The 24,376-nt window shown below is 38.2% G+C and overlaps 1 protein-coding gene across 1 annotated transcript in view; it reads right to left on the bottom strand.

Annotated features, from left to right (window-relative positions):
• Positions 1 to 24,376, bottom strand: part of SYTL5 (synaptotagmin like 5) — a 77,052-nt gene that overhangs the window by 6,351 nt on the left and 46,325 nt on the right. The window contains exons 7-15 of the mRNA XM_061453380.1: positions 23,656 to 23,781; positions 19,001 to 19,157; positions 17,297 to 17,426; positions 15,513 to 15,619; positions 10,996 to 11,088; positions 6,718 to 6,783; positions 5,590 to 5,768; positions 4,664 to 4,766; positions 2,394 to 2,555 (exon numbers count right to left, since the gene is read on the bottom strand). Coding sequence (XP_061309364.1) covers positions 2,394 to 2,555; positions 4,664 to 4,766; positions 5,590 to 5,768; positions 6,718 to 6,783; positions 10,996 to 11,088; positions 15,513 to 15,619; positions 17,297 to 17,426; positions 19,001 to 19,157; positions 23,656 to 23,781 — 1,123 coding nt within the window. The remainder of the gene's footprint in view (positions 1 to 2,393; positions 2,556 to 4,663; positions 4,767 to 5,589; positions 5,769 to 6,717; positions 6,784 to 10,995; positions 11,089 to 15,512; positions 15,620 to 17,296; positions 17,427 to 19,000; positions 19,158 to 23,655; positions 23,782 to 24,376) is intronic.

Here is a 24,376-nt window from a genome sequence, read left to right as displayed (position 1 = left end):
TTATAAAAACATTAGGCCTTCACTGACATACGCTGAATTTCTATTCCCATTGTAAGAAGTGGGAAACTGCATTTTATAAATAGATGCAACACAGAGAGAACATGTTATTCCAGTTCAAACTGACTTCTAGAAAAATCAATTGCAGTGAAAAATAGGAGTCTTGCATATTTCCATTAGCGATCTGGTCCATGAAGAACTCCAGCATACCCTAACCTTGCTCAGTGATGCCCACTAATGGACGTGGGACTACTCCGTTGCTTGCATTTCTGTACATGCTTCAGTGCTGAGGTTTGGGTATAAATAAACAAATCTTCCTGATATCCTAACAGGGACAAAGCACATGTATAGAAGGAGAAGACCCTTGGGATACATGCCAAGGCACCATAAAAGCCTTTAAAGTATGCTTATAGACAAATGTCTGATCTGTTTCCAAGATGCATTCAGCTTGTTTCCTAACTCCCCAGGAAGGGCTAAATTCTATTATCAAGAGAAAACAGAAAAAAAACGCCTGCATCAGAAATACATATGGTACATATGTAGAATTGGCACTGCCTTCATATCATAGATTCCAGGCTAAGGCACTACCCATGTTTAGCGGGGCTAAGCCTGTACACAAACACAAGACAGGAAACAAAGCATTTTAGTAATAACAACACTACTGTTTTGTGACTTTGAAGCACTTTTACAGCAACAGGCATTCCTGTGTTGACTGAGAAAAACTGCCCTCTTCCCACCAGTGTCTGATGCCAGTTGCTACAACAGAAGACAAAAGAAAACCTGTAGTAAATGGCTGTGGAACAATTTCCACAATATCTAAATCTTGTGAGTCAGACAGATCACTTAAGGTCTAAGCTGAGCAAGTTCAGGATCAGATTTCCCATAAAGACAGCAAGGATTATTTTTTTCTGTTCTACTTGTGGACAAGCGATGGTGTAAGTTCTTACATCAGTAACAATTCGTCATCCTCTCCCCCCGCACCCCAAACACACATGGCTCTGCCCCCTCTTTAACCACAGAACAATTTTCTATTTCCAATTTAACCATACGTCTCTTCAAAACAGACATCCAATGCTCATAGAAAAAATAGGTCTTAATGTCTCCAACCTTTTCATTAAACCAGCTAAATGATTCATGACAGAACAAATAAAGTACTGTAATAACATGGGAAATGTCTGACTGCCATTCCTGCCTCCATCAGGCAGTTCACATGGGGAAGCACCATGTAATGTGCATGTGTATTAACCTGTGTTTTGGTTTTTTGTTAATTCAAAACACAATAATTTATGTTTTTTAAAAATATTATCTTTGCTGATCAAAAATCTTAGCAGTGTTTTAAGTCTAGAAACATTTTTTTTTAACTTAGGAGACAATCAAGACCAATTCTGTGTTTGCTTTCTTCATTAAAAAAAAACCCTAATTTTAAAATCCTTTTTGGAAGTAACCAGACAACACCTTCCAGCTGGAATGGCTGAAATGTTTAGCACCTCATTTTTTTCCTGACCAGGAAACCTTTATGACTGCCTTTTTTTTTTTTGCTCTGTTAGGATTAAAAGAAACCACCATTACACACAAAAATCCCCAGAGATTGAAATAAGATGATAGAGATTACTCCGCGGTAAGAAGCTCAATTTCAGACCAACATCACATATTTACTGCAAGCAAAACAAATACTGACAACACAGTGCTGCCTGAAACATGTTTGCCATCATTACTCACTTTCTCTTCCTGGTCTCACCTTTTCTGGACCACAACGGAAGAGCTGGCGGTCACCTTTACTAGCAAAGCTGAACTAGAAAACTGAGAATTATCTTTGCCACTTTTAAAGTCCAAGGTGTGTAAGTTTTCAAAGAGGAGACCACACCTTTGCCAAAGCAGGGAGTGCCCTAGACACAGAAGTCATCCTATTGATTTGCCTGTTGATAAGCTTTATCTTGTACCTTCCTAGTCAAGACGAATAAGAGATAGGGAAGTCTTTTTTGACAGCTGAAAGGTGTAAAGCACCTTAAACAGAAACAAAAAAAATGGTCTGTTTCTTTGATAAACTGTTAGAAGGTTGGATGGGGGGAGTAGTAGAAAAGTCCTCTGATTTATATGCTATTTTAAAAAGTTAATTTCTTTACTGGGTCATTTATCTGCTGCGGTTTGTTACAAGAAGAACTTAATAGTTTAGTTATAAAACAAAAAAAAAACACCTTTTAAGTAGCCAATAGTGTGAAGATTTTATGCAGACTTTAAAACCAGTATGTTTTGGTTGAATAAAGAACAAAGATAATATTTTTATTGCCATATTAGACACTCAATGTCCAATTCTATAAACACATTCCAAAGGAAAAATAACGAATACTTGCTAAATTTGCTCTGCAACACTTTCACCGGCCACTGGAAACCCTTACCTTGGGCTGGAGCACAAACCACTCATCGCCCTGATTTTCAAAGTTCCAGGAATCAAATGGAATTTCCACCTCCCCAAGGAAGCTGTTGCGTCCAAATCTGTCATAGTGCCAGACAGAAAGCTGCAGGGTCCTGGTTTCTAGCTGTGTGTGACTGATGACATACTGCCAAGAGAAAAAGAAACTCTCAGAATAAGCAGAAATAATAGTTTCCATGGAGCCTTTTACAACTCTAACTCAATTTCACGAAGCCGACAGCAGCTAACAAACAAAGCATGAAAGATTTGTTTTCTTTGCAAACAAAAATCGATGGAGCCAGAAAGCTCATAATGCAAATGTTAAATCTTTTTTCTTTGCAGTATGCATCCTATGGTCATTAATGTTACTATCATGACTGTGGTTTTTTTTCTGTATTATTTACTGGGTATTTATTATTATAAAGTAAATGACGATGCTTATAACTATGATGCTGTTAATTCCTGATAAGTTTATGTAAAAACAGTAGGTCAATATCAAAGTTTAGTTTATAAGAAACCCCACTCATTCTTTCATCTCTACAGACAGTTTGCTGTATACAACTTTCTAGAAGTGACACCCTCTCCTTTTCAACTGTATCTTTGCAAGATGAGATATTGTTCCAAAACTGCATACACCAAGCATATCAGTCTTTGTAACCGTTGTTGGTTTTGAAAGCTATTAAAAAACTCCTCTGAAAAAACCATCATATTGTAGCAAATACACAGAAAATTATAAACATCTGGAATTCTAGCTCCACACAATCTGCTTTTAGCAAAAGACACATTAATTCCCTGAAAGTCACCCTTCTCCTGGTGTTAGCTGAAGAGACCCAGATGTCTTTTTTCTGCATTAGGAATAACGTATGGACACAGACACATATTCTCCAAAAGCTGAAACAGTCAAGTCAGTTGGCGAGCCATGTATAGATATGTCTACAGTGCTTAAACTAAATGCCAACAGTTCCACTGTGAGAGATGTCATATTCAGCAATAACAGAATACAAGTCAAAGTGGGAAGATACAGACGGATTTAATTATTTTAATTCTATTTTATTTTTAACAGTAGTTACAGTTGGGATGTGCAGACATAGCCCTTGCTTACCTACCCACAATGCAAGTAAGCCCTCTTTGTTGCAATTTACATTTTTAGCAAGGTGCTAGGTCCTATCCTCACCGAGTTCCTACCAGCAAACATGTTCAGTGCTATGTTTGTTGCTAAATAGAATCTAACACTTTTTTTACCCAGTTCAGGCAAGTCTGAACTTTACTAAAAACCATTTAAAAATGAGGCTGTACGAGACACTCTCCTTTGGCACGCAGTCTGGCCAGACCAAGCATGTGTGTCTGCAAAATGGTTTGTAGCCAGGTTAAGCCAAGAATACTGGCCAGGGAGCATCTAAGAAACTTATTTAAAACACCACTGAAATTGGAGGGGGGTGGGGTGGGGACAGGGATCAGGAGAAACCAAAAAGAGTTTCTGGCCTCATGACTGCCAGCTGAGAGAACTCTCATCTATCGACAGGAAAGGGGAATCACCAGGAGCCTTGTGCTCAGTGACCGGAGCAGAAACTGCCATTCCCACCTGCACCACAGAGCCAAGGAGGTGAATGAACAACTTGTGAAGAGCTCAAAAGAGTTCTCCCTCTATAGAGGACATAGGTAAAAGGCAAGGAAGGAAAGAGCCTGATATGTTGCGTGCCACCAGCTCTCAAGGAAGTAATCTGTCACTGCCTTTTGCAACAGAAAATGAACTTCACCACAGCTTTTTAGGAAGGCAGACAGTGAAGTCATTGTTAGCATTTTCTTAGTAAAATCAATTCTGCTTTAAAAATAAATCCAAGCCTCCAGAGGAATTCAGACCTTATTGAGTTTGTTGTCTCTTCAAAACCAGTTAGATGGGAAGTTTTAAGCTAGTTTTACTTCAGCATCAGTTGCTAACTTAGGGTGCACAAAATCTTTCAAGTGCTTTTAGCAACTTTGCTCTCAGGTTACATGGGAACATCAACAGTTTTGAAAAAGATATATGGAAACTAATAGAAGTTTCACCTGTAGAGGGGAGAACCAACAAAAACACTTCCTCAGTGCTGAAAGCCAGGAATTACAACTCACAGGACTACTTGATGTGCTTGCTTAAATATCTTTCCTTTTGAGATATCTCTCCCAAACTCTAATCCTCGTACTGGAACGCATATAAAAAATGCCTGTAAGCACAAGTGGAACATTCGTCACAGCTTGAGAGAAAGACAGTGTTCTCACCTTCAGCGTTTCATTAAATTCTGGATTGGTGCTGTTACTTTTAATTTTGGTCTTGCGCTTACTTTGGCGGGACTTATCAGGCAAAAGGTATGCTTTGACGTATCTGCAGATCAAGCAGGAAATTATTAGCAGTGAATCCAAATGACCAGTTTGAGCAAAGACCTGACACTGCTGCATCAGCAACACATACAAGGAAATTAATTCTTGCAGTCTAAACAACGTACCCATGTAACAGAGAACGTATGAAACATGGAAAGATATGGTCTTTATCTAAAAGCATAGCAATGTTAGATAGGATAAGAATAACAGAAGACAGAGCTAAATTAATTTGCTCATCCTCAGAAATGCAGAAAGCTTTCCCAACACTTTCCATGTTGTAGTATATGATTGCTGACTGGTTACATATGACAACATTGAAAATAAAAAGAGAATGAAAAATGTCATACCTTGCTTACTACAGGATTAGAGACACTAGCTATTACTTTCTGAGGAGAAAATATACATATCATACTGAGAACTATAATGAAAAACTCAGAAAATGGTCCTTGCAAAGTGAATCTGCGGGTGCATGAAACCAAAGTTATTTCTATCCCTCCCTCCCTCGAAAACATCATTCCTCTCATATACATTATTTTTTATTCTAGAAGAAATCAATTCAGCCTCCCTAATCCTTCATATTTTTTGTCCTTTTACTATCGAACAAGTTAATAATTTAAGTAGTCTTATTGTTTCCCCAGGATAGGCACATGTTGCCTTAAGAAACATACTAAAAGTGCATTTCCCACAGGAAATCCCAAACCATCTGTCACCAGAAGGCTGCTTGTAGCAACTGGATCCTATGAATTCTCAGGCTCATATCACAACACCAGACTACAGTGTGTACAGCAGTCCTAGCAGAGCTTAAGGAAACTTTTCCCTGTGCTTACGGATCAGTCCTTTGCTTCTTCTCATCTGCAATGGCCAGGTTTCTGCAACTTCTCACCAGGATGTTGAGGGCACCTGTTTTGTAGCTGTAATTGATGTTGAGAAGGACTTCACCACTGACCTTCACGTTGCCATAGTCACCAGTTTCACTATATACACTCAGCATGCTGTTAATGCTAGTCTGGAAGGGAACAGAAAAAGGACTTAGAGGGTAAAACAAATTACTCTTTCCAAGAACCTGCTTTTTTTCATATAGCAACAAGTGTGATAATATTGCAAGGCTGTTAGGACTTGCTGTGAAAACAGATACATCATAGAACAGAAATTTCACCATTTGATGTAAAAGGGAATAAGAACTAGAGTTAATAAGTGTCTAGACAGTTGATGTTTTTCCATGCAGGACTCAACCCTATTTATAAACATGACTAAATCTAAAGTACTACTGTGTAATTCATGCATGAACTGAAGAGCTGACAGCTACATAAATTGTAAGTTCACATAAGTTCCAAGCAGAAAAAAAACCCTACCTCTTTGGCTCAGCTGTTCACCTAATTTTTATTGAGTCTCATAAGACATCTGCCGACAGAACCACTAGAAAAAGTTCTAAGGAAGCTTCCCATATATGGAGACAGTATAAAGCCACACTTGTCTAAAGCAACACTTACTTCTCACTAGCAATTCTACAAGAATGAGCAAAATTCAATAGGCAGCATTTCTGTAGCTGCCCTAAGGCCAAAATGTTTAGCAACAATCCCACAAATTTTTCCACTGCAAAGTAATTATCACCCCTCAATCTCTTTTTTTCACTCCTACCATGCAGAGTATTGCTATGAAGATGTCCTGTTTTGGAAGATTACAATTAAGAAAGACCTAAATATTTTTAAAGAATACCAGAGCAATATTCACACTGCCAAAAGGCATTTGAGAAATCTGGTGCATGTTTTCTTTTGAGTTGTTGAGCAAAATTGCTCAAAAATATATGTAACTACGTAATTCCTGAGACACAGGAACCTCGCAAGACACACAGGTGTAGTCTTCAAAAAAAAAAAAAAAATAGGGAAAAAAGGGGAAAAAAAAAAAGAGAGAGAAACCTTAAAAGTAAGCTAAGCAGAGAACTCGGGAGAACTCACAGTATCACCGTCTGTTTCAGGAACATTTAAATATGTCCATTTTCTGTCAGAGCCTTCTGGGGAGTTCTTTAATGAAGGCAGTACAAAAGAGCAAGAGAAAAAAGCGTTAGACAGCTGCAATAAGAAAGAATAAGTGAAGTGATAAATCTTTACCTATACAGACAGGTAAATGAAGTTTGTATTGCAAAGCTGTAGCAAGAAAGGAGAAAGTATCATATCAGAGAAGTCTTAAGTGCTTTCCCTGTAACTTCAAGTATCAAAGGACACGTGGCTTTAACTGGAAATGTAAAGCACATGCTAATTAAATAGAAATTAATTATCTGCTGTATCAAAACAAGTTATATTTTAGAACACCAACCCTACAGATTTGGATTTGTACTGGATTGCATTTGGACTTGTCCTCATTTATGTCTGCATGAAGTCAATCCTCTCTTAAGCTAGTCAAAAGTTAAGCATTCATACTTTTGCCAGATTGGCGCCCTTGTGAGAAATTGCAGTTTCTCTGTGGAGTTTGTAAGAATGAAAAATGCACACAAATGTTGAAATAAGTCACTCTTCTGGGAAAAAAAACACAGTAAAAGAATACTGGGGGAATAATTTTCCCCCTCTGCTTGCTAGGGCAGTATCCGGAAATCTCACCAGTGACCTCAAGGGAAACTGCATCTTGATCTACCTTCTTCTTTATCAGCTGCTGAGAGGAAGGGAGACCGCAGTCAAGAGGAAGAGCCACACAAAAAGAACTGGTCTGTGGCAAAACTCAGTTCTCCCAGGACTCTGCCTAGGGGCCCTGCACCACAGAAAGCTGGAGGGATAAGCAGGCCTGTGCCAATATGACACAGACATGAGAAACAGAACAAGCAGTCATTAACCATAAAGTTAATTTTATACACTATATAGGAGTAAAAAACAAGAAAAAAATATTTTGGTTTGTGGGTTTTGGTCTTGTTTAGGCTTTGAGGTGTTTTGCCTTTTTTTTTTGTGGGTTTGTTTTTTTTTTTTCACTTGTTTGTTGGGGTGGGGTTTTCTGTTTTTTTTTTTTGTGTGTGTTTTTTTTTTGTTGTGGCTTGATTTTGGTCTTTTTTGTATTTCTGCTGGCCTTCTTTATCCTTAATTTTTAAAATAAATAAATAAATAAAAAGAAAAAAGCTTGTCCTTTTAATCCGTGATATAACCAGCTGAAATTCCATGAGCAGGACTGGTTAAAATTACTGGAGAATTAGCAATACACACCAACAAATGTGTCATATTTCCTCCTATTCCTCAAACTCTGAGCTAAATTTCTGCCTTTACCATTTATGCATTTCTATCTCTAGCATACATGAAAACAGGTATACTTGGAAACTGTTGGTTAATTTAACAGTCCCAGTGTGTGCTCCAACATGACTAAACTATCCCTGCGCAACAGAAATGCAAAATTTGTGTGCCGCCTTCAGAAAAACAAAGTTATGTCAACACAAGAAGGTGAACGAGTTTTCTTCTACTGAATCCAAATACTCTTTTTCTTGCTCTTTAGGTAAGCAGGCAATGAGGGATAAATGATTGGGAAAACAAATACAAACAACCAAAACCCAGAGAGCCCTAAACAAATAGATGACCTCTGACCCTAAAATATGTGCAAACACAATTTCTTAATTGCTTTCAAACCACAAACAAAATAACACAAATTTAGTAAAAGTATTTTATATACTTTACTTTTTCCACCACAGATTCTCTTCTGTGGCATTTACACTGGACATTATATATGCTAAATGTAATGTTCTTATGAAATCTATCAACTTTCCAGTTTCATAAGTAGTAAACAACCACCAAATATGGATGATGTGGAGCCTTACTTTAGTATCTGACTAAGATTTATATTTGTTTTGCATCATATCTAACTGCTGCAGTAAGGCACTGGAACAATTCAGTATTACTGATAAGATAGGTCTTGACAACAACACATTAATATGTTTAGGAGAGGAATCAGTGAAGAATGCAGGGAAAATTAAATACACCGTTCATGTATTAGCTTTGGAAAACACAAAGTAAAATAACCTAATGCTGAGCTACAGTTCCTGTTGAATGTAATTTCCATTTCCATTTTAGCTCCCTCATGTTACAGGCAGATTTCAAATATCTTTACCCTTTGAGATATTTCTTCCTTTACCTCAAATGCTCATGTCAGAGTACCCATACTATACTCTAAATTCTCTTATTCAAAAAAAGAAAAAACAAACAAAAGGAAACAAAACCCCCAAAAACCCAAAGAAGACCCCCATGCAGTTAGAATCTACTGTTAATTAATAACATTGTTTCAGTGTGACTTAATAGTACACAGCAATTTCATAGGTAAGTATGTTAAAGAAATCCATACAGTGCAGAAGCCTCAAAGGCTTACAAGAAGCAGGCTAAAAGCAAAAATAAGAGAGAGGGGGGACATTAGTAACTAGCAACACACACTAAAGGGGAATAAAAAAAGAACCTGTAAAATTCACTTGCTCTTGAAGGGAGAAGCAGCTTTGCCATTTGCAACTTTGCCACTAATGTAGCATGCAGTGACATTAAAAATCATGTCATGGCGAACACAGAGAAACGAGTGCACCAAGATGTGAGATTATCTCAAACCTACAGAACTGGAAAAAACTGTGCTCCGCTTAAGAAAAAGGTCAAAGGGAAATCTACAGTAAAGGACAAGACCCAGTGCAGAGACAGAATGCTGCCTACAGCACATAGAGGGAAGGCTCTCTAAATGCAGTTCCTCAATTAGTGGCCTAAATGGAGAAAGCACTTAAGCACCTGCAACCCTCATACCAATATTCAGAGGAAATAAAAATAATTCCGCCTATAAAAATCCATGGGACCAGCAAGCATTGGAGACAGTGTCATATAAGAGGGTCATAGTCAACCTCAGGTAAATGGGTCTAATTAGACCAGTGCCAAGAAGCTACATTTGCTCAAATTTGATTTGGTGTTAAGTGCCACACGTGTCTGTTGTGTCAGCTTCTGTGAACTGCATGTTCCAGAAGGAAAAAGGGTCTGGCCAGATCTAAGTTACCAAAATGCACTGTGTCAGCAGTTTGCTGAGCCCTTTTTCCTCTTCAGGTAAGCCAAGCCTGGGTTTGGCCAAATCCATTTCTCTGGGATCAAGAACTTAAGTAGGCATTCCCTGGGCCCTGCTTGCATGGGGACTAGTGGGGATGCAGTCTAGAAAAGGCAGCTCATTGGTTACTGTCATGGACCAACTTTTCTCTTCCTTTTTAGCATACAGACTCCTCAGCTGTCTTCATCCTCTTCAACCCTCTCATCTTCTATCTGGAGTTTTTCTGACACACTATATGCTGACCAGAGCTATTCTTAGGCACAAGCCTTGAAGAAGACTGGCCAGAAAGGGCTCCATGACATTCCTGAAGATGCTATCAGCTGCCCACACCCTAAAAGTCAGATCCCAAAAATGCTGTACACAGTCATAAATTAGACATGTTAAAGGCTACTTTTATAATCTGATTTCTTTCTCAATGAATAAGACTACATAATCAACTGCATAAGGCTTGTTATATCCATTTTGCTGCATCTCAAGCAACCTGAAAATGTACCCATCCTTTTAAAGCTAACATTAAGTTGCAACAGTTAGACAATTGCAAGACTTGGACATCTGATTTACAGTATAGAGCCTGTGGATATTGACAAGAAACAAAAGAATGTACCAGAAAAGTACTGCAATTATTGCAGAAGATAGAAAAGTCATCACCAACCAAAATCCCCAAGTACCTCCTTCCACACTATAGAGAAAAATACTTTTCATATGTGGGTGGCATAGTAATCGTGTAATGAGAAACAGAAGAAGCTGGGCTGAAGGATGGACAATGATGCCACAGAAGTGATATGCGGCAAAACAGAGAAGTATTTGTGTCCCAAGAACCTAAACAACCAGAAGGTGGTTTGAGATGGAAGATCCCACCACAGCATTGTTCTCTTCATTTCAAGTAAATTAAGTGCTCCTCTGCAAAGCTGAGCAGTCACATACTGCAAACAACTATGTTTTAACTTTTCCAAAAATGTCAGCTTGGTAGTAACTTAGGCATGGGTGGAAATTTGCTGATGAGTATGTTTCCTCTTTGATGTGCTGCACAGAACAGCATTAGAAATGTAATAGAAACACTATCTACATGCTAAAGGATGTTTCTCAAGTGCAGGATGAAAGATGATCTGCTGCTAATTAGTACGCAGTTAAACTCCTTTTTGGAGGAACAGTGATCATTTGTGGAATAAAAAGCATACATTCTCTACTCAAAATCTTACTGTTGATAATCCACTTGTCAAATGTCCGTGTTTCCTTGAATAACTAGAAGCCACTATGTCATCAATACCTTCTTGCGTTTCATCCAGATAATCCTAAATGACAAACAGGCATTTTAGTTGTCATGTTCTGCTCTGTATTTGGTCAGGCTCTGCCACTTAATTTTGTTTCATATATTTTCCATTTTTGGAAAACAGTGCAGAATACATTCAAAATTCTAATCTCTAGAGGAATTTCATATTACATTTTTCACATCTTTGCACATCCACACAGCATAAGGGGAAAAGTTGCTGTTCTGGTTTTAGGGTTCAATTGCTTGGGAACTGAAACACTTGAAATACATATTTCATATCTTATTCTGGAGATGCATAACTTTGCATAGCCAGCAATTCTGCACATAAACAAACCCCACTTCCATATCTACTAACAATCCCATGTGAAATACCTTATTCTACTTACTACTACTCGCATTCAGGAATTCAGGTTTGGAAATCTTAGAGGGAAACTGAGAATTTTTCAAATCTTAACAAAATAAATGAGCGAATTAAGGTCCAATACGAAGGGCCCAGAGATCATTTAAACTGGTTTACCTAAAGACATTTGCAGCCAGATGCCACTAGATGATTAATTTCTTGGTTACAGTTCAGGTTATATGTTTCTACGGGACACAGTTTGCATTACGCTTGCACCCTTTCACGCTTTCTTTGGTTTCATGAACTCTATTGTTAACACAGACCCACTTTATAACAGGCAGTGCTGAAAGCCCTGGGTTATTGTCAAACGACGTGGGAAAAAGCTTGCTCTGCCATCATACACACTGAATATATTTAAGGCATAAACAAAAATCCAGATGTGCATATTTTAAAAATAACTAAATCCCTGTATTACTTGAATAACTAAAAAGATGTGGGGAAATCAGTAATTGCACAGCTTCATATGTATGCCCGAGTCTTAATAAACAAGACAGAACTGTAACATCTTTAGTTCATATACAGAAAAAAATATTTAAACACATCAATAGAGTAAAATCTAAAAAGTAAATTAAAATCCAGCTGATGGTCCTAATAGGGCTGTTCACCTTAAGTAAAGTTACAGGAAAAAACCCCAACAGACATCATCATCCCATTAAGCGTGGCTTGGAAACTTCAAGCATTTCCTTAAGCCTTACGGAATGTATTTTGAAAGACTCTGCTTCTAGTTGTAGTGGAAGTCAAATGTTCAACTGCCTTATATCTGCTTTAAAACCTTATAAATATCATGTGGTAAGCTACCTCATTCTCTGTTGCTTTGCAGCCCTCATTCTCTTAATCTAAACAGCAAAGTAGTGTATTCAAACTCAGGAGAGTTCTATGCTAATCAGGGAAAACAGCACAGAGGAAATGCTGCTGGAGAGCTGAACTGTCACAGTTTATGTCAAGATCTGCAGAGCATTTTTCATTAGTAAACATAAAACTAGCTGTTGCATCTCTTCTCCTTTGCCCCAGTGACTGCACTGAAATAAAAGCGTCTGAAAGTGATGCAAAATTTTCTATTGCTACTTTCCTACTGTAACTGTATATTTAATATCAAGCAGAGGGAAATCAGGACAAGCCACTATTCTATTTGGGACCAAAATTTACATATTAAAGCAAATACTCCTCTCAGCTTCATGTTCTTACAATGAGCTTTCTCTGACGATCTCTTCTATCTATTCAGGGCACTGTTACCACCCCAAAGAAAAAAGAAGTCACATATATTTTATACTCTACAGAAAAAGTCCATGGAGACCCAGGCACAACAGAGCAAACTGTTTCAGGGAGACAGCTTAAGCCCCCAAAAGTAACACCCCCAAGACCCCTAAAGCAAAACCAAAACACCCCAACCCATCCTTCACTTCTTTCCTCACTGACTTCAGAATTCAAGTGGAGTACTCAAGTTTAAAACTTGGCACACAAATACACCCCTTTCTTTCTTGCCTGTAGCAGAATTGCTTCTTCCTGTTGCAACACAAACACATGCAAAACTCCTTCCTTTGCACTGTTGTATACATTCTTGTGGACTTGCTACATTTTTACTGCTGAATAATTAAAAACAAGGCAAAAAATAAACATCTTCGGACTGAGACTTTTCAGGTCAAGACACTCAAATATTAAGATTTCTGATGTCAGCTAGCTGACTACCAATTTTTGTCTGCAAGTAGATATCTGAAACTAAAAGAATGGTTAACGTTTAACCGATGCTCTTGATCCATTTTGCACTACAATGAGTATGTTTCTTAGGAGGTGTTACAGAACTGCAACTACACAATTGGTTAGTGTTATTAGCCTATTAAAGTTAGAGCTAGTAGGGCATTAATCTTATGGTCTCCTGTGGGGGTTATATTTTTTTTTTAGATATTTATTTATTTGGTTTTTGCCTCTTAATGTTGAGCACCAAATAAACTAAACTCCAGCAGGAATGCAACTTTTATCTCAAAACCCTCTATCCATAATGAATATAGGGCAAGACTCTGAAGGACTCCTGTAAGTCAAACTACCCTAAAATTATGGTAACACTAAAGCTGATGAATGCAATCAATTTATTTCCTAAGACACAGTAAATGAGAATATGATATATTATATATTTATTATTATAAGAGATCTGTGTACTCGATTATGAATTAAATTTAAAGAGGAACTAGCACTCTCATAGACCCTGGAGCAACTAAGTCAAGGTTATACCACATTAGCAAAGAAGCTACAAAGTTGCTGAGATGCAAGCCAAAAATTCATTCACAGGCAGCAAGAAAGGAAAAAAAATCCCTCAGAATAAGAGGAAGACAAAAATCAAAGAACAAAATACCACTCTGGATTTAGCATCTCTGGTACCTGTCTCAGAAATCCTTAAGTTGTAACTACCCCACCATTTACAACTAGAGCAAAAAACTGATGAAAAGTTATTTAAAGTTGTTATTTTCTTATTTTATGCTTTTCTTCTGCAATATTTTCCAGCTTTTTAACCAAGAACACGTCCCTTTTCTTTGTTGCAATTAAAAAATAAATCACTTATTTTTGAAGTTTTTTTTCCACAGAAATCTGACACATAGGAATAGCCTTTTTTATTTCCTTACAGATTAACCCAATCAAAGCAATGCTGCAGGCAAATTCTCTGAGCACTTACAAGCCAAGAAACAGATGGAAATCCCGAATTGTTGTTTTCCACCAAGCCACAAGTATCAGACGCTACAAGAAGGGGAGACATCTCCCATGGCCAATGCTCTTCTGAAAAGAGCAGATGGCAGGGAAGGACTATGACAATAGACAAAGTGCATAAACCATAATGCAGAAGACTGTGGGTTTTCTTAAATTATAAGCACAATTTCTGGAACTTCAGGAAAGAGTATAATGAGATGAAGCACTTATTCAATAACTGTTCTTCCCCTCCCTGCATTTTTAATAAGGTTAGAAATTCTTTCACAGCAATTATGCACATCCGCAACTCTGCTCTTGTGAGACCTCACTTAGAGTACTGTGTACAGTTCTGGTGTCCTCAACATAAGAAGGACATGGAGCTGCTGGAACAAGCCCAAAGGAGGGCCATGAGGATGATCAGGGGACTGAAGCACCTCCCATATGAAGATAGGCTGAGAAAGTTGGGGCTGTTCAGCCTGGAGAAGAGAAGGCTGCATGGAGACCTCATAGCAGCCTTCTAGTATCTGAAGGGGGACCTACAAGGATACCAGAGAGGGCCTCTTCACTTGGACTGTGGTGATAGGACAAGGGGTAACAGGTTCAAACTTAAATAGGGGAAGTTTAGACTGGATATAAGGAGGAAATTCTTTACTGTGAGGGGGGTGAAGCACTGGAATGGGTTGCCCAGGGAGGTTGTGAATGCTCCATCCCCGGTGGTGTTCAAGGCCAGGCTGGACAGACCCCTGGGTGAGATGGTTTAGTGTGAGGTGTCCCTGCCCATGGCAGGGGGGTGGAACTTTATGATCTCAAGGTCCTTTCCAACCCTAACTGTTTTATGATTCTAATGCCCAGAAGAAAAGAAGGTAGTTATGAATCACGTCAAGAAAAACAGCCTAGAATACATAGAAAAAGCCATGGAGAGGTATGACAGAAAACAGTGAACAGGAAAGGCACCAAGCAACAGTGGCAGAGCTAGAAGGGTGGCTTCATTTGATAAAATATATATATAAGGGAAAAATCAAAACCAAAGGTAAAAGCCTTTAAAGTACAGTATTTCACAGCATCAAAATTAAAATTTAAGAAAGTATGAATTAACAAAACTCCAGAGCATGTGTAATATATGCCTAAAATTTCTTTTCAGGCTAGATTTCTTTCACTTGTGAACTCAAAAAACAGAAAATCAAGAACAATCTGTAACCATGACTGTTCAATAGAAGCATTCTATAGCCAACATACTCAGAAAATGAAGCTATTTAAAAACTCATCACATATCCCTGAAATAAATACATATATATACACACAGTGCTGACTTCATAAGTCTGAACAAACAGGATTTCCACCAGATAAACATTTACATATTTATCACTCACCAGTTCCTGATCTAAGGCACTAGGTACAGATCTGCTTCTTATGCTCAGAGTATCCTCATTTCCTTCAGAGAAAGATCCACTCAAATCTATCTCAGATCGGCTACGATCTGTAAAATAAAAGCAATTAAAATGCTTGCTATAATTTGTACGAAAACATTCAGTTCCATCTTCTACAAACCTAACTGGTTTTTAATTTAAAAAAAAATCAAAACATTTTAGGTATCCGTCATAAACTACAGCAACTGAAGACCATGATAAATTGAAAAATATGCTTTTCTGATGCTGTTCAGCCTTCTGGCCAATATTTTTTTCTCCTGCCCTATATATCTGCTGTAATTGCCTCCTGCGGACAATACTACAGATTAAGTTTTTTACTTTCTCTGGTAGGCCTATCAGCCTGGAATACTGCCAGATTCACAGTCCAAGTGTTCATGGTGATTATCACATCTCCACCACCACCAAACTCTCCCCAATGTCTGCTTCAGAATTAAGCAACTAGGGATGGACATAGAATGTATTTCTGCCATTACTGGTGTTCCCTGTGCAGAAGGGAAGGGGCAGCGAACAAGTCTCGAGACCTGCACAAATTTCTTTTAAGTCCTACAGGTCTCTTAGCCATCCTATAGGCATAAAACATGTAAGACATTTTGGAGAAAGACCTTGGTCCTCTCCACATAAATCTTCTGCATGACTGTTCAATATACTGTGAAAGAAAGAATGACCCTGAAGGTAGGAATTTGGAAAGTTTTTAACTGTTAATCTTCTATCTGGGCTATAATCTCCAGAGCTTCATTTCCTTTGAGATCCCCCAACAAGGAGACAGTGAAGAATCCCAGGTTGCCTGCAATTTTGCTCAGTGTCCAGTTGCTTTGGCAACATGAGGCCCGTTCTTTTCTACTAGGAAAGTCTTTATTTTATAAGATAGCAGAAACAAGAGAATTTTCACTTCCTAAAGAAGTAGTTGTCTGTAACTTCTCTGCCTGGAGTTGCACCATACAATATTCTCAAATAAACTCTGAATCTTTCAAGTTCTAAAATTTAAGGTGAAGAAAATTATGTCCTTTGATTACCTCTATGCGATACATCACTGTGTTTCTGCTTCTGCTTTGGGCTAAATTCAGATGAAATGAAGTGAGCCTTGCTGTGTTTTGGAGAGAAACTTGTATATCTGAACCCACCCTGTTAGCCCTGTAAGAAGTGGGCCGAGTGCCTGGGAGGAGCAGAACAGCTCAGGGCTTTCCTGCCTCCTATTTCAGACAGGAAAAGAAGGATCTCCACCCACTGTTGCAAAGTGGATCGCGCAGCACCTTCCTGCGCAAGCCTCATTTACCTAACAGCCTCCAATGAAATGAGGTAAATTACAGAGGAATTGACTGGCTCAGTGCATCACATATAAAAATAAAAGGACATGAAGTCTGCAAGGGAACTGTTCTCTGACAGCTCATTGTTTTCCATATATGCTTGTGGGAAAAGTGGGTGTGAAATGTAATGGCAGATAGGTAGTATCTGCACAGAGTCAACCACAGAGAGAATGATTCAACAATGTCCAATTATGAATAAAATCTTGTAACAATTCTAAGAGCATATAACTTACCTAATACTAACTTTGTGCCAAAATTACTGGAATTAACACTACTGTATTTTCAAATATAAAACTTGTTAAGTGGTATAAACTTGCTTTGAAAATGGAAGAATTTTCCAAATGAATATGAAACAGTTTATGAAATTTAATAAACCCCTGATGATATAGGCTGGCAGAAAGAAGGAAAAGATTTAACACTTGCCTGATGACAGAGACACCCTAGAAACGGCAATGGAAGGTGCTCCAGATGCTTTCCTACCACGCTTCTTTACTAAATCTTCAGGTACGCTTTCACTTGCTGGAATAATCACGCCATTGTCTAAGACAATGTCCTGACCAATAAGAAAAATGCACATCCCATAAATACAAAAAGCAGGCTTATTCACTATCAGCTTAAAAGCATCATTTCCATCAGCCCACAGAACTCTAAAGCTCCTTTAGCATTCAGTCTATTACTGAATGTGTTTAGATTACAATCTAATGTGCTTTGCTTAGCACAGATCATGCATAAAATTTGCACAAAGATATGCTTCATGCCTAAATTTGCAACTGAAGAATCAGAGTAATGCATTAGGAGTGAAAGGAGAGAAATGAAACACTCCAGTCTATTAAAAGTTCACTTAGCTTGGAAATCAAAAGAATAAAAAAAGGCAAGAAAATACAAAAACTATTTTTTTTTTATACCAGCATAATAATTTCATTCAGAGTAAATGCAAATGTATTTGAACTAATTAAATTATGCCAGTGTAATCCCCTAAATAAAACCAATATACTTGATACCATTATGGCTTTTTACCTTCTGTGTAAAGGAATAGCTAACAACATAACTCCATCCAAATTAAATGGATTGGCCTTTTTCAACCAAATCTAATGCCACTTGAAATCAAGTCAGTCTGTGGACCAGTAAGCATATAAATAAAACAACTATTAATTTATTTACAGGTCCCAAAACTGCCCTTTATATATGCTGACTTACTTTTTACCAGGAAAGACAATATATTAGACCACAAATTTGGAAGTTAGAAAAAAAGTATTTATGCATTCAATAGGGCTCTGATACCAAATGCTTACATACTTTTTTCCAAACTTTAATGGTAAAAACATTACTCTGACTATAAATTTCATTTTCCTTTTACACTTAAGTCATGGCAACTGGAGTAACTTGCTAGTTTAATCCTGATTTCTTAAGGGGGGATGACTGAAATGAGATGGATGTCTCAGTGCACAGCAAGGCAGAGGAGCTGCTTCACAAACAGGCAGGCTGTCTGGGAACAAAGAGAGTGTCTGCTTCTGGCGTCATGCTTATTATGAAACAGCCAAAGCAGCTAGCTCAGTCATGCCCACCTACATCCCAAGAGGCCTAAAAACAGGTAAGAGGAATCCCACCTTCCATTTTGATAAAGCTTCGAGCACATGTTTTGTGTTATGCCATAAACTATTGCAGAGCCCAGTGTCCGAAGCCAGACGAACCTCGTCAGTACGGTTTCACCTTCTGCAAGTACTGAGCTTGCAATGTTTTCCTTAGAAGTCAGTGGGAACATGCTGGACTCTGCATGTTTAAAGTCACATCCTTAGCATCCACAGCACTTACTCAAGGCCCTGAAGTGCCAAAATGCTAACTCACATCCTTCTGCTTCTCAGTTCAGAATCTAACTCATTAGGTAATGCTGGATATTAACAACAATTCTTAGACAAAAGAAAAATGTCTGCCAAACCAAAAAACCCATCACTGATATGACATGACACATTTTGTTCTAGTGAAGAACTTCACTGGGCCCAGCAGAATTAAGGAATAAACAAAATCTTCTTTCTAAGGCTTGCTCTTTCCAGGCTAAAAATCAAGCTAAAAGGGCTGATAACAGCCAAGCCATCTTGTTTGTTGTCAGCTCTGCATCAATGTACTTACCCTACTATAATCTGCAGTCATGCTGCACATGCTGAGTGCTGGAGACCTCGGAAGGGAAGGTATGGAAACATTGCCTCTGTTCATGGGACCCACAGCCCCTTTCATATGGCCTGCAGTGGCCTCTGCATCACTGCTGTTCAATGAAAGAGTACTCCCTCTGTGATGGAGAGAAGGTATTAAAGCACTATTGTTTTAAGCAAACCAAAGCAACCCATTTACCATACCACTACAATAAAACAGCCATGGTAACAGTTTACTAGAATAACATTGCCCCAGATGAACTGTGTGACTGCAAGGAAATGTAACCTGGAAAGAAAAACATAGGGAAAGTGAATTACCTTATCCATACAAGTAATACAAGAGTTTTCAGCACTTTCACCATAACTGAAAAAGCCCAAGTGGGTGGCTCTTGTCCAGGCTGCAGAAGCTGCATTCACCCATGAACATGGCAGTGTTCAGGATCAGACTGGACAGGGCCTTGAGCAACCTGGTCTTGTGGGAGGTATCCCTGCCCACGACAGTGGTGTTAGAACTAGATGATCTTATGGTCCTTTCCAATCCAAACCATTCCGTGTTTCTATGTTAATTTTGGACTGTTGCGTCCCAACAGTAGGTGTGATGACTTGTGTAACACTTCCTCGGTTTAAAGTAAAACTATGGTGTCATGACAGTTCTGGCCACTTTCTGCAGCCAATGTTAATGCCAGCAGGGTCTCCAGAAAGTCTAAAATACTTGGCTATCTTCTTTTCATCCTCTCGGTTAAAAAAAACAACTTGTTCACTGTCTTATTTATATTGCAATAATGACTCTTGACCCAAGTCAGTTGTTTCAACCAGCCTGGAAAGCTAGGAAAGCTAGACAAGTCTTTTCGCCAGATTTCATGTTAGTAAAAGTGACCAAAAAAAAAAACCCCACATCTGTGACCAGTATACCAGAACCCAGCTGCTGTCCAATACCACAACAAACAGAAATTTTCCCGTGGCACATTTTCCATTAGAAAATACTGACTCAATATGACTATTGAGGAGGTGTAGAAAGGGTAAGCTGCTGCACTTTCTTGACAGTGAAAATTATTTTTAAATGTATTTTGAAATTCATTTCCAATTCAAGTTTTCTTTACATTTGAAATTTGCATTAAACATACAAAATCTCAGTCAGTCTCTTCTTTCTCCATAAACATCAGTTTCAACTTTTAATTTTTTTTTTCACAATTCACAGAAATATCAAAAAGTCTTGCAGACTGTAACAGTTTCGCATACAGTTCTACTTACTACTTCAAAATAAACCGAAACTTGTAAATAGGAATTGATGGAGGAATTGTACCCTATTCAGATGGAAAATACAGTGTCAGAGGACAATAGTAGTGCAAATTTACTGAAGAAAGTTTTTGGAAATGACAGTATATTTTCAGCCAAAAGAGGCTTGCTTAATAATTATTTCAGATTTGCAGGCATCTTCACTGTGCTGGACAACAGCTGAATTTCACCCTCGCTTGGTTTAGGCTGTCATTGTGTTTAGAGCAACTGCAGTAAAAATCTTCTCTACCACAATGGAAATTGTCATTAGAACTCCTGTTGAACTGAGAAAAACCACTGTGAAACACAACAGCTCCTGAATCACTACATTAAGCAGTAAGCACAGGCTCTGAATCCGCATTGGTGGAGTTACTGAAAACAAGGAATATAAGGAAAACCCCAGACACCAGAGCTGTCTACAGATGTTATGCAACCATCATTCTGTATTTTAGTGAGCATATGGTAACTTTTTAATAATTACTATCCTCTTTCGGCAGTATATTGACAACATTAGGTGATGCATAACAAACACACTCTTCTGCATGTGCACTTCTCATATATACATGCCCTGCTACTTTTTAATTTGCTGAGACAGTGATCAGCAAATCCTACTAAATGTGCTGTGACTGAATTTTAGTCCTATCTGTTTACATAAAGATGCAGTTTTGGTGCAGCAAAATAATATCAAGGTTACTTGGCTGTCATCTGTGTTTTAGCAAAGCTGTTGGACTTAGATGCACATACCTTAATTTCCAAGCCTACCAGTGTATGGAAAAAGGCCAAAATGTTGAAAACCTGACTTTTACTGCATGTCACTCCACTTTTGATGGACTGTCATGACTTCCTGTTACAAAAATTGTTGTTACTGACTTTTTTTTTTTCCCCTACTGTGTAAACTAATATAAATCAATAGGAGTGTTCAGAAGTAAGAGTAGGCTGGGATAAAAGATCTGAAAACATGTTATAAAGGGTTCTGCAGGAGTCATCAGTCAGACTGAGCCCCTGCACATCAAACCTGTTAAACAGGCCTCTCTTGTACTTACCCTTATTTCAGTCTGCTTTCAGAGAGAGGTTCAACACATTTTGTATGCATTTTAAGTAGATGAAAAAAGAAAAACCTTATAAAATTATGCCAAGCATTTCCAGGTAGTATGCAAGACCTCAGTATGATGAGGTAGTGTGCCTGTGTAGCTAAGCCTGAAAGTCCTATACTGTTTCTCCTAGAAGTATCCTAATGCAGCCTTCCGGTCAGTAAACAGTTTTTCTGTTGTTAAAAATAAACCAGTTGAAGAGGCAAACTTACGGCCTAGGACTCCCTGTTCTCAGCTCAGTTTGCCTTCTCTGAAACAGAAATTTCTAGAAAGAATGAAAATTCTTTCTCAGTTTCCTTGCTGCTAGGTGAACTACTACCAATTTTGGCAATGCAGCTAAAAAGATGAGGGCAGTTAAAAAACTCAGAAACATGCAGGAAAATCTAGGACAGCTACAGTGTCATAAGATGTTGTTATATTCTTTTAATTTGAAACTGAAAACAGTTATGGATGGTGCCCTGGGAAGCTTTGCTGTTATTTTTGATAATTACTACTCAGTTCTGCTGCTTTTAAACCAAGTTTATGCACTATTAAGTAACTTTCTCTGAGTTCACTAGAATTAGGACAAGGATGCTTGTGGGAGATCTGTGCTAACTGCTTTGATGTGCCAGACTGCAAGAAAGTTCTTGTGCAGCTAACCATAAATGAAGCAAAGTAATTTTATTTGGGGTGACAGAATTCAGATAAACCCTGTGTACACTTTTAGAAGGACAGACAGAATTGTGTATAAAAATAGCCTTTATGTTTGATTGCCTTGCTCGTCTTTCCATAAAGCATTAATTTTTAGCTTTTGCCCACAGCCAGGGTACTGGATTTATTACATTAGGGTTATTGAATTGCCTGCCATCTCATCCTCACCTGGCCAAATCATTGCCCTGTGTCAAAGTACGCAGTAACCCAGCTGTGTTGCTAGGGAATACTTTTGATATGGCACTTCTAAATACTAGTTTGTGGAAGGATTGAGGAGCAGCTTATATTTCTTAGCAGAAGGATGAAAATTCCTGTCTTGTACATGCGCTCAGGGCTAAAAAACAATCTAAAAAGGCTGATACCAGCCAAGTCATCTTGCTTCGTGTCAGCTGTATTTGTTGTTAGCTCTGCAGCACAGACACCGGATCTCCAGGGTTTTTTTTTCCTCTTAGAACTTTCACCCATGAAAAGCAAAACAAATCCCCAAAAACAGCAAAAATACTACTGCTTTCACAAAAGTCAGGTATGAATCTGGTTAGATACAGAGAGCCTATTTATCTCTGTTGAAAAAAACCTTAGCGAACTGTGTAAGGATTAAGGAAGAAAACTAGCTTTAAAGCTGATTTGGCTAGTAAGTGCTTCAGCATCCAGTGCAAACAAAAAAATAAAGTTTCAAAAGGATTAGAACCATCAACTTTAGGCATGTTGCCTAACATCCAGCAATCAGGGTTTTGAATCACAGGTAACAAAGAGAAGCAAGTTCTTGCTTAAAAAAGAAGGTTCATCTGCATGTGAATTAAACTTTGTGACATTCATTTTACCCAATATCCTCTGTTTCTGTATACCTATTTGGAGTGTTGCAAGAGCACTGTTTTAGAGTCAGAAATTTTTATTGGATCTTACAGAAAATAGGATCTTGCAGACTTTTTTTTTAAACAGAAAATTAAGTCTAGATTGTAAAACTTCTGTGTGCACCCAAGCAAATAATGTTGGTCTACATCCAGCATAGACTATCCAACTGAACAAGAAAAAAATGAGCTATTTTTGGCTTTGTTTTGGAGGTGGGACATGAGAGGAATGTTGCATCTGGCCTTTTAAAATGCTATCAGAAAAAATGATAAGAGATCCCTTAAGCCCAGAAGGATGATAAATGGAATTCCGTTAGAGATAACTGAGACAATAATCATGGAAAGAGAAGTGCAAAGAGAGCTTTTGAAGAAGAAAATGTAAATTATTATCAATTACCATGTCATTACCAAAGAAAAACTTTGGAACAAAAGGCCTCAGTTCTGCAACATGTACTCAGCTCATCAACTAAAACCCAGAAAGCAAACCCAACAATGTACTGACACCAATCACAGCTGAACACAAGGAAAGGAAGATGGATGGAGATAATTTTTATGATTTTTTTTTGTTTGTTTTTTTGTTATTGCTGTTGTTTTTGTGGGTTTTTTAAACAAGTTCTGTTTCTTAGGTAATATTAATGCCAAGCATTCAAAAACACAATACAACACAGAGGACTTAACACACACCACTAAGTTAATCTCAGTGTGAGAGGTACCAGATTTCTGCTGCTCACCTCTCAGAGCAAGGGGTTGACTTGCCACTAGGCAGACTCTGGGTTTCAGCTTCTGAGCCTGTGCTCCTTTCACCTTCATCTTTGGCATTTGTAATTTCTCCTTTGGTAACTGCCCTAATCAGCTTCCTGATGAAAACAGGGAATAAAAGATTTTAGAAGTTGTAAGGTCTTTCCCAGGAAACAACAGCCTGACTGGAATACTGTGATGTGTGCATTTTGTTAATTTCGTTTATTTGACCTACGGACAGCTCTGCATATAAGAGTCAATACAGCATCAAACCTGGTTATCAAACCTATTTCTATTTCTTCATCCTATTTTAATTCCCATTCACCCAATAGGCTCAAGTTATGTCCGAATACCACTCTAATCATATAGTTGGTGCATCTGCCCATGTCCCCCGAGACTAACCAAGTGCTCCTGTAAGGGCACAGCCAAACTGGGACCACACACATTACAGAGACTGTAAAATGATCAGCAACCTATCCATTTATTTACTGCCCCACACACAAGAAAGGGACACTGCTTGACTATTAGGTTGCATTTGCACAGCTGGAAGCAGAAGGGAAACTTGACTTGTGCGCAGAACCAACCAATATACATAAAAACTGGCTCCTCTGAATACTACATTTTTGCGTTTGCTTCTTGAGCAAACCTGCCTTTAAAGACACTGTTAGCTCAGAGTATAAACAAGAAAAATCCAGAAGTAAAATTGCCTTTTTT

Source organism: Pezoporus flaviventris, unplaced genomic scaffold (genome assembly GCF_033815535.1).
Source record: "Pezoporus flaviventris isolate CSIRO_AGI_PZ_B2104156 unplaced genomic scaffold, CSIRO_AGI_Pfla_v1 ptg000015l, whole genome shotgun sequence".
In the NCBI taxonomy this organism is placed as follows: Eukaryota; Metazoa; Chordata; class Aves; order Psittaciformes; family Psittacidae; genus Pezoporus; species Pezoporus flaviventris.
This window is presented reverse-complemented; position numbering and strand designations above follow the sequence as displayed.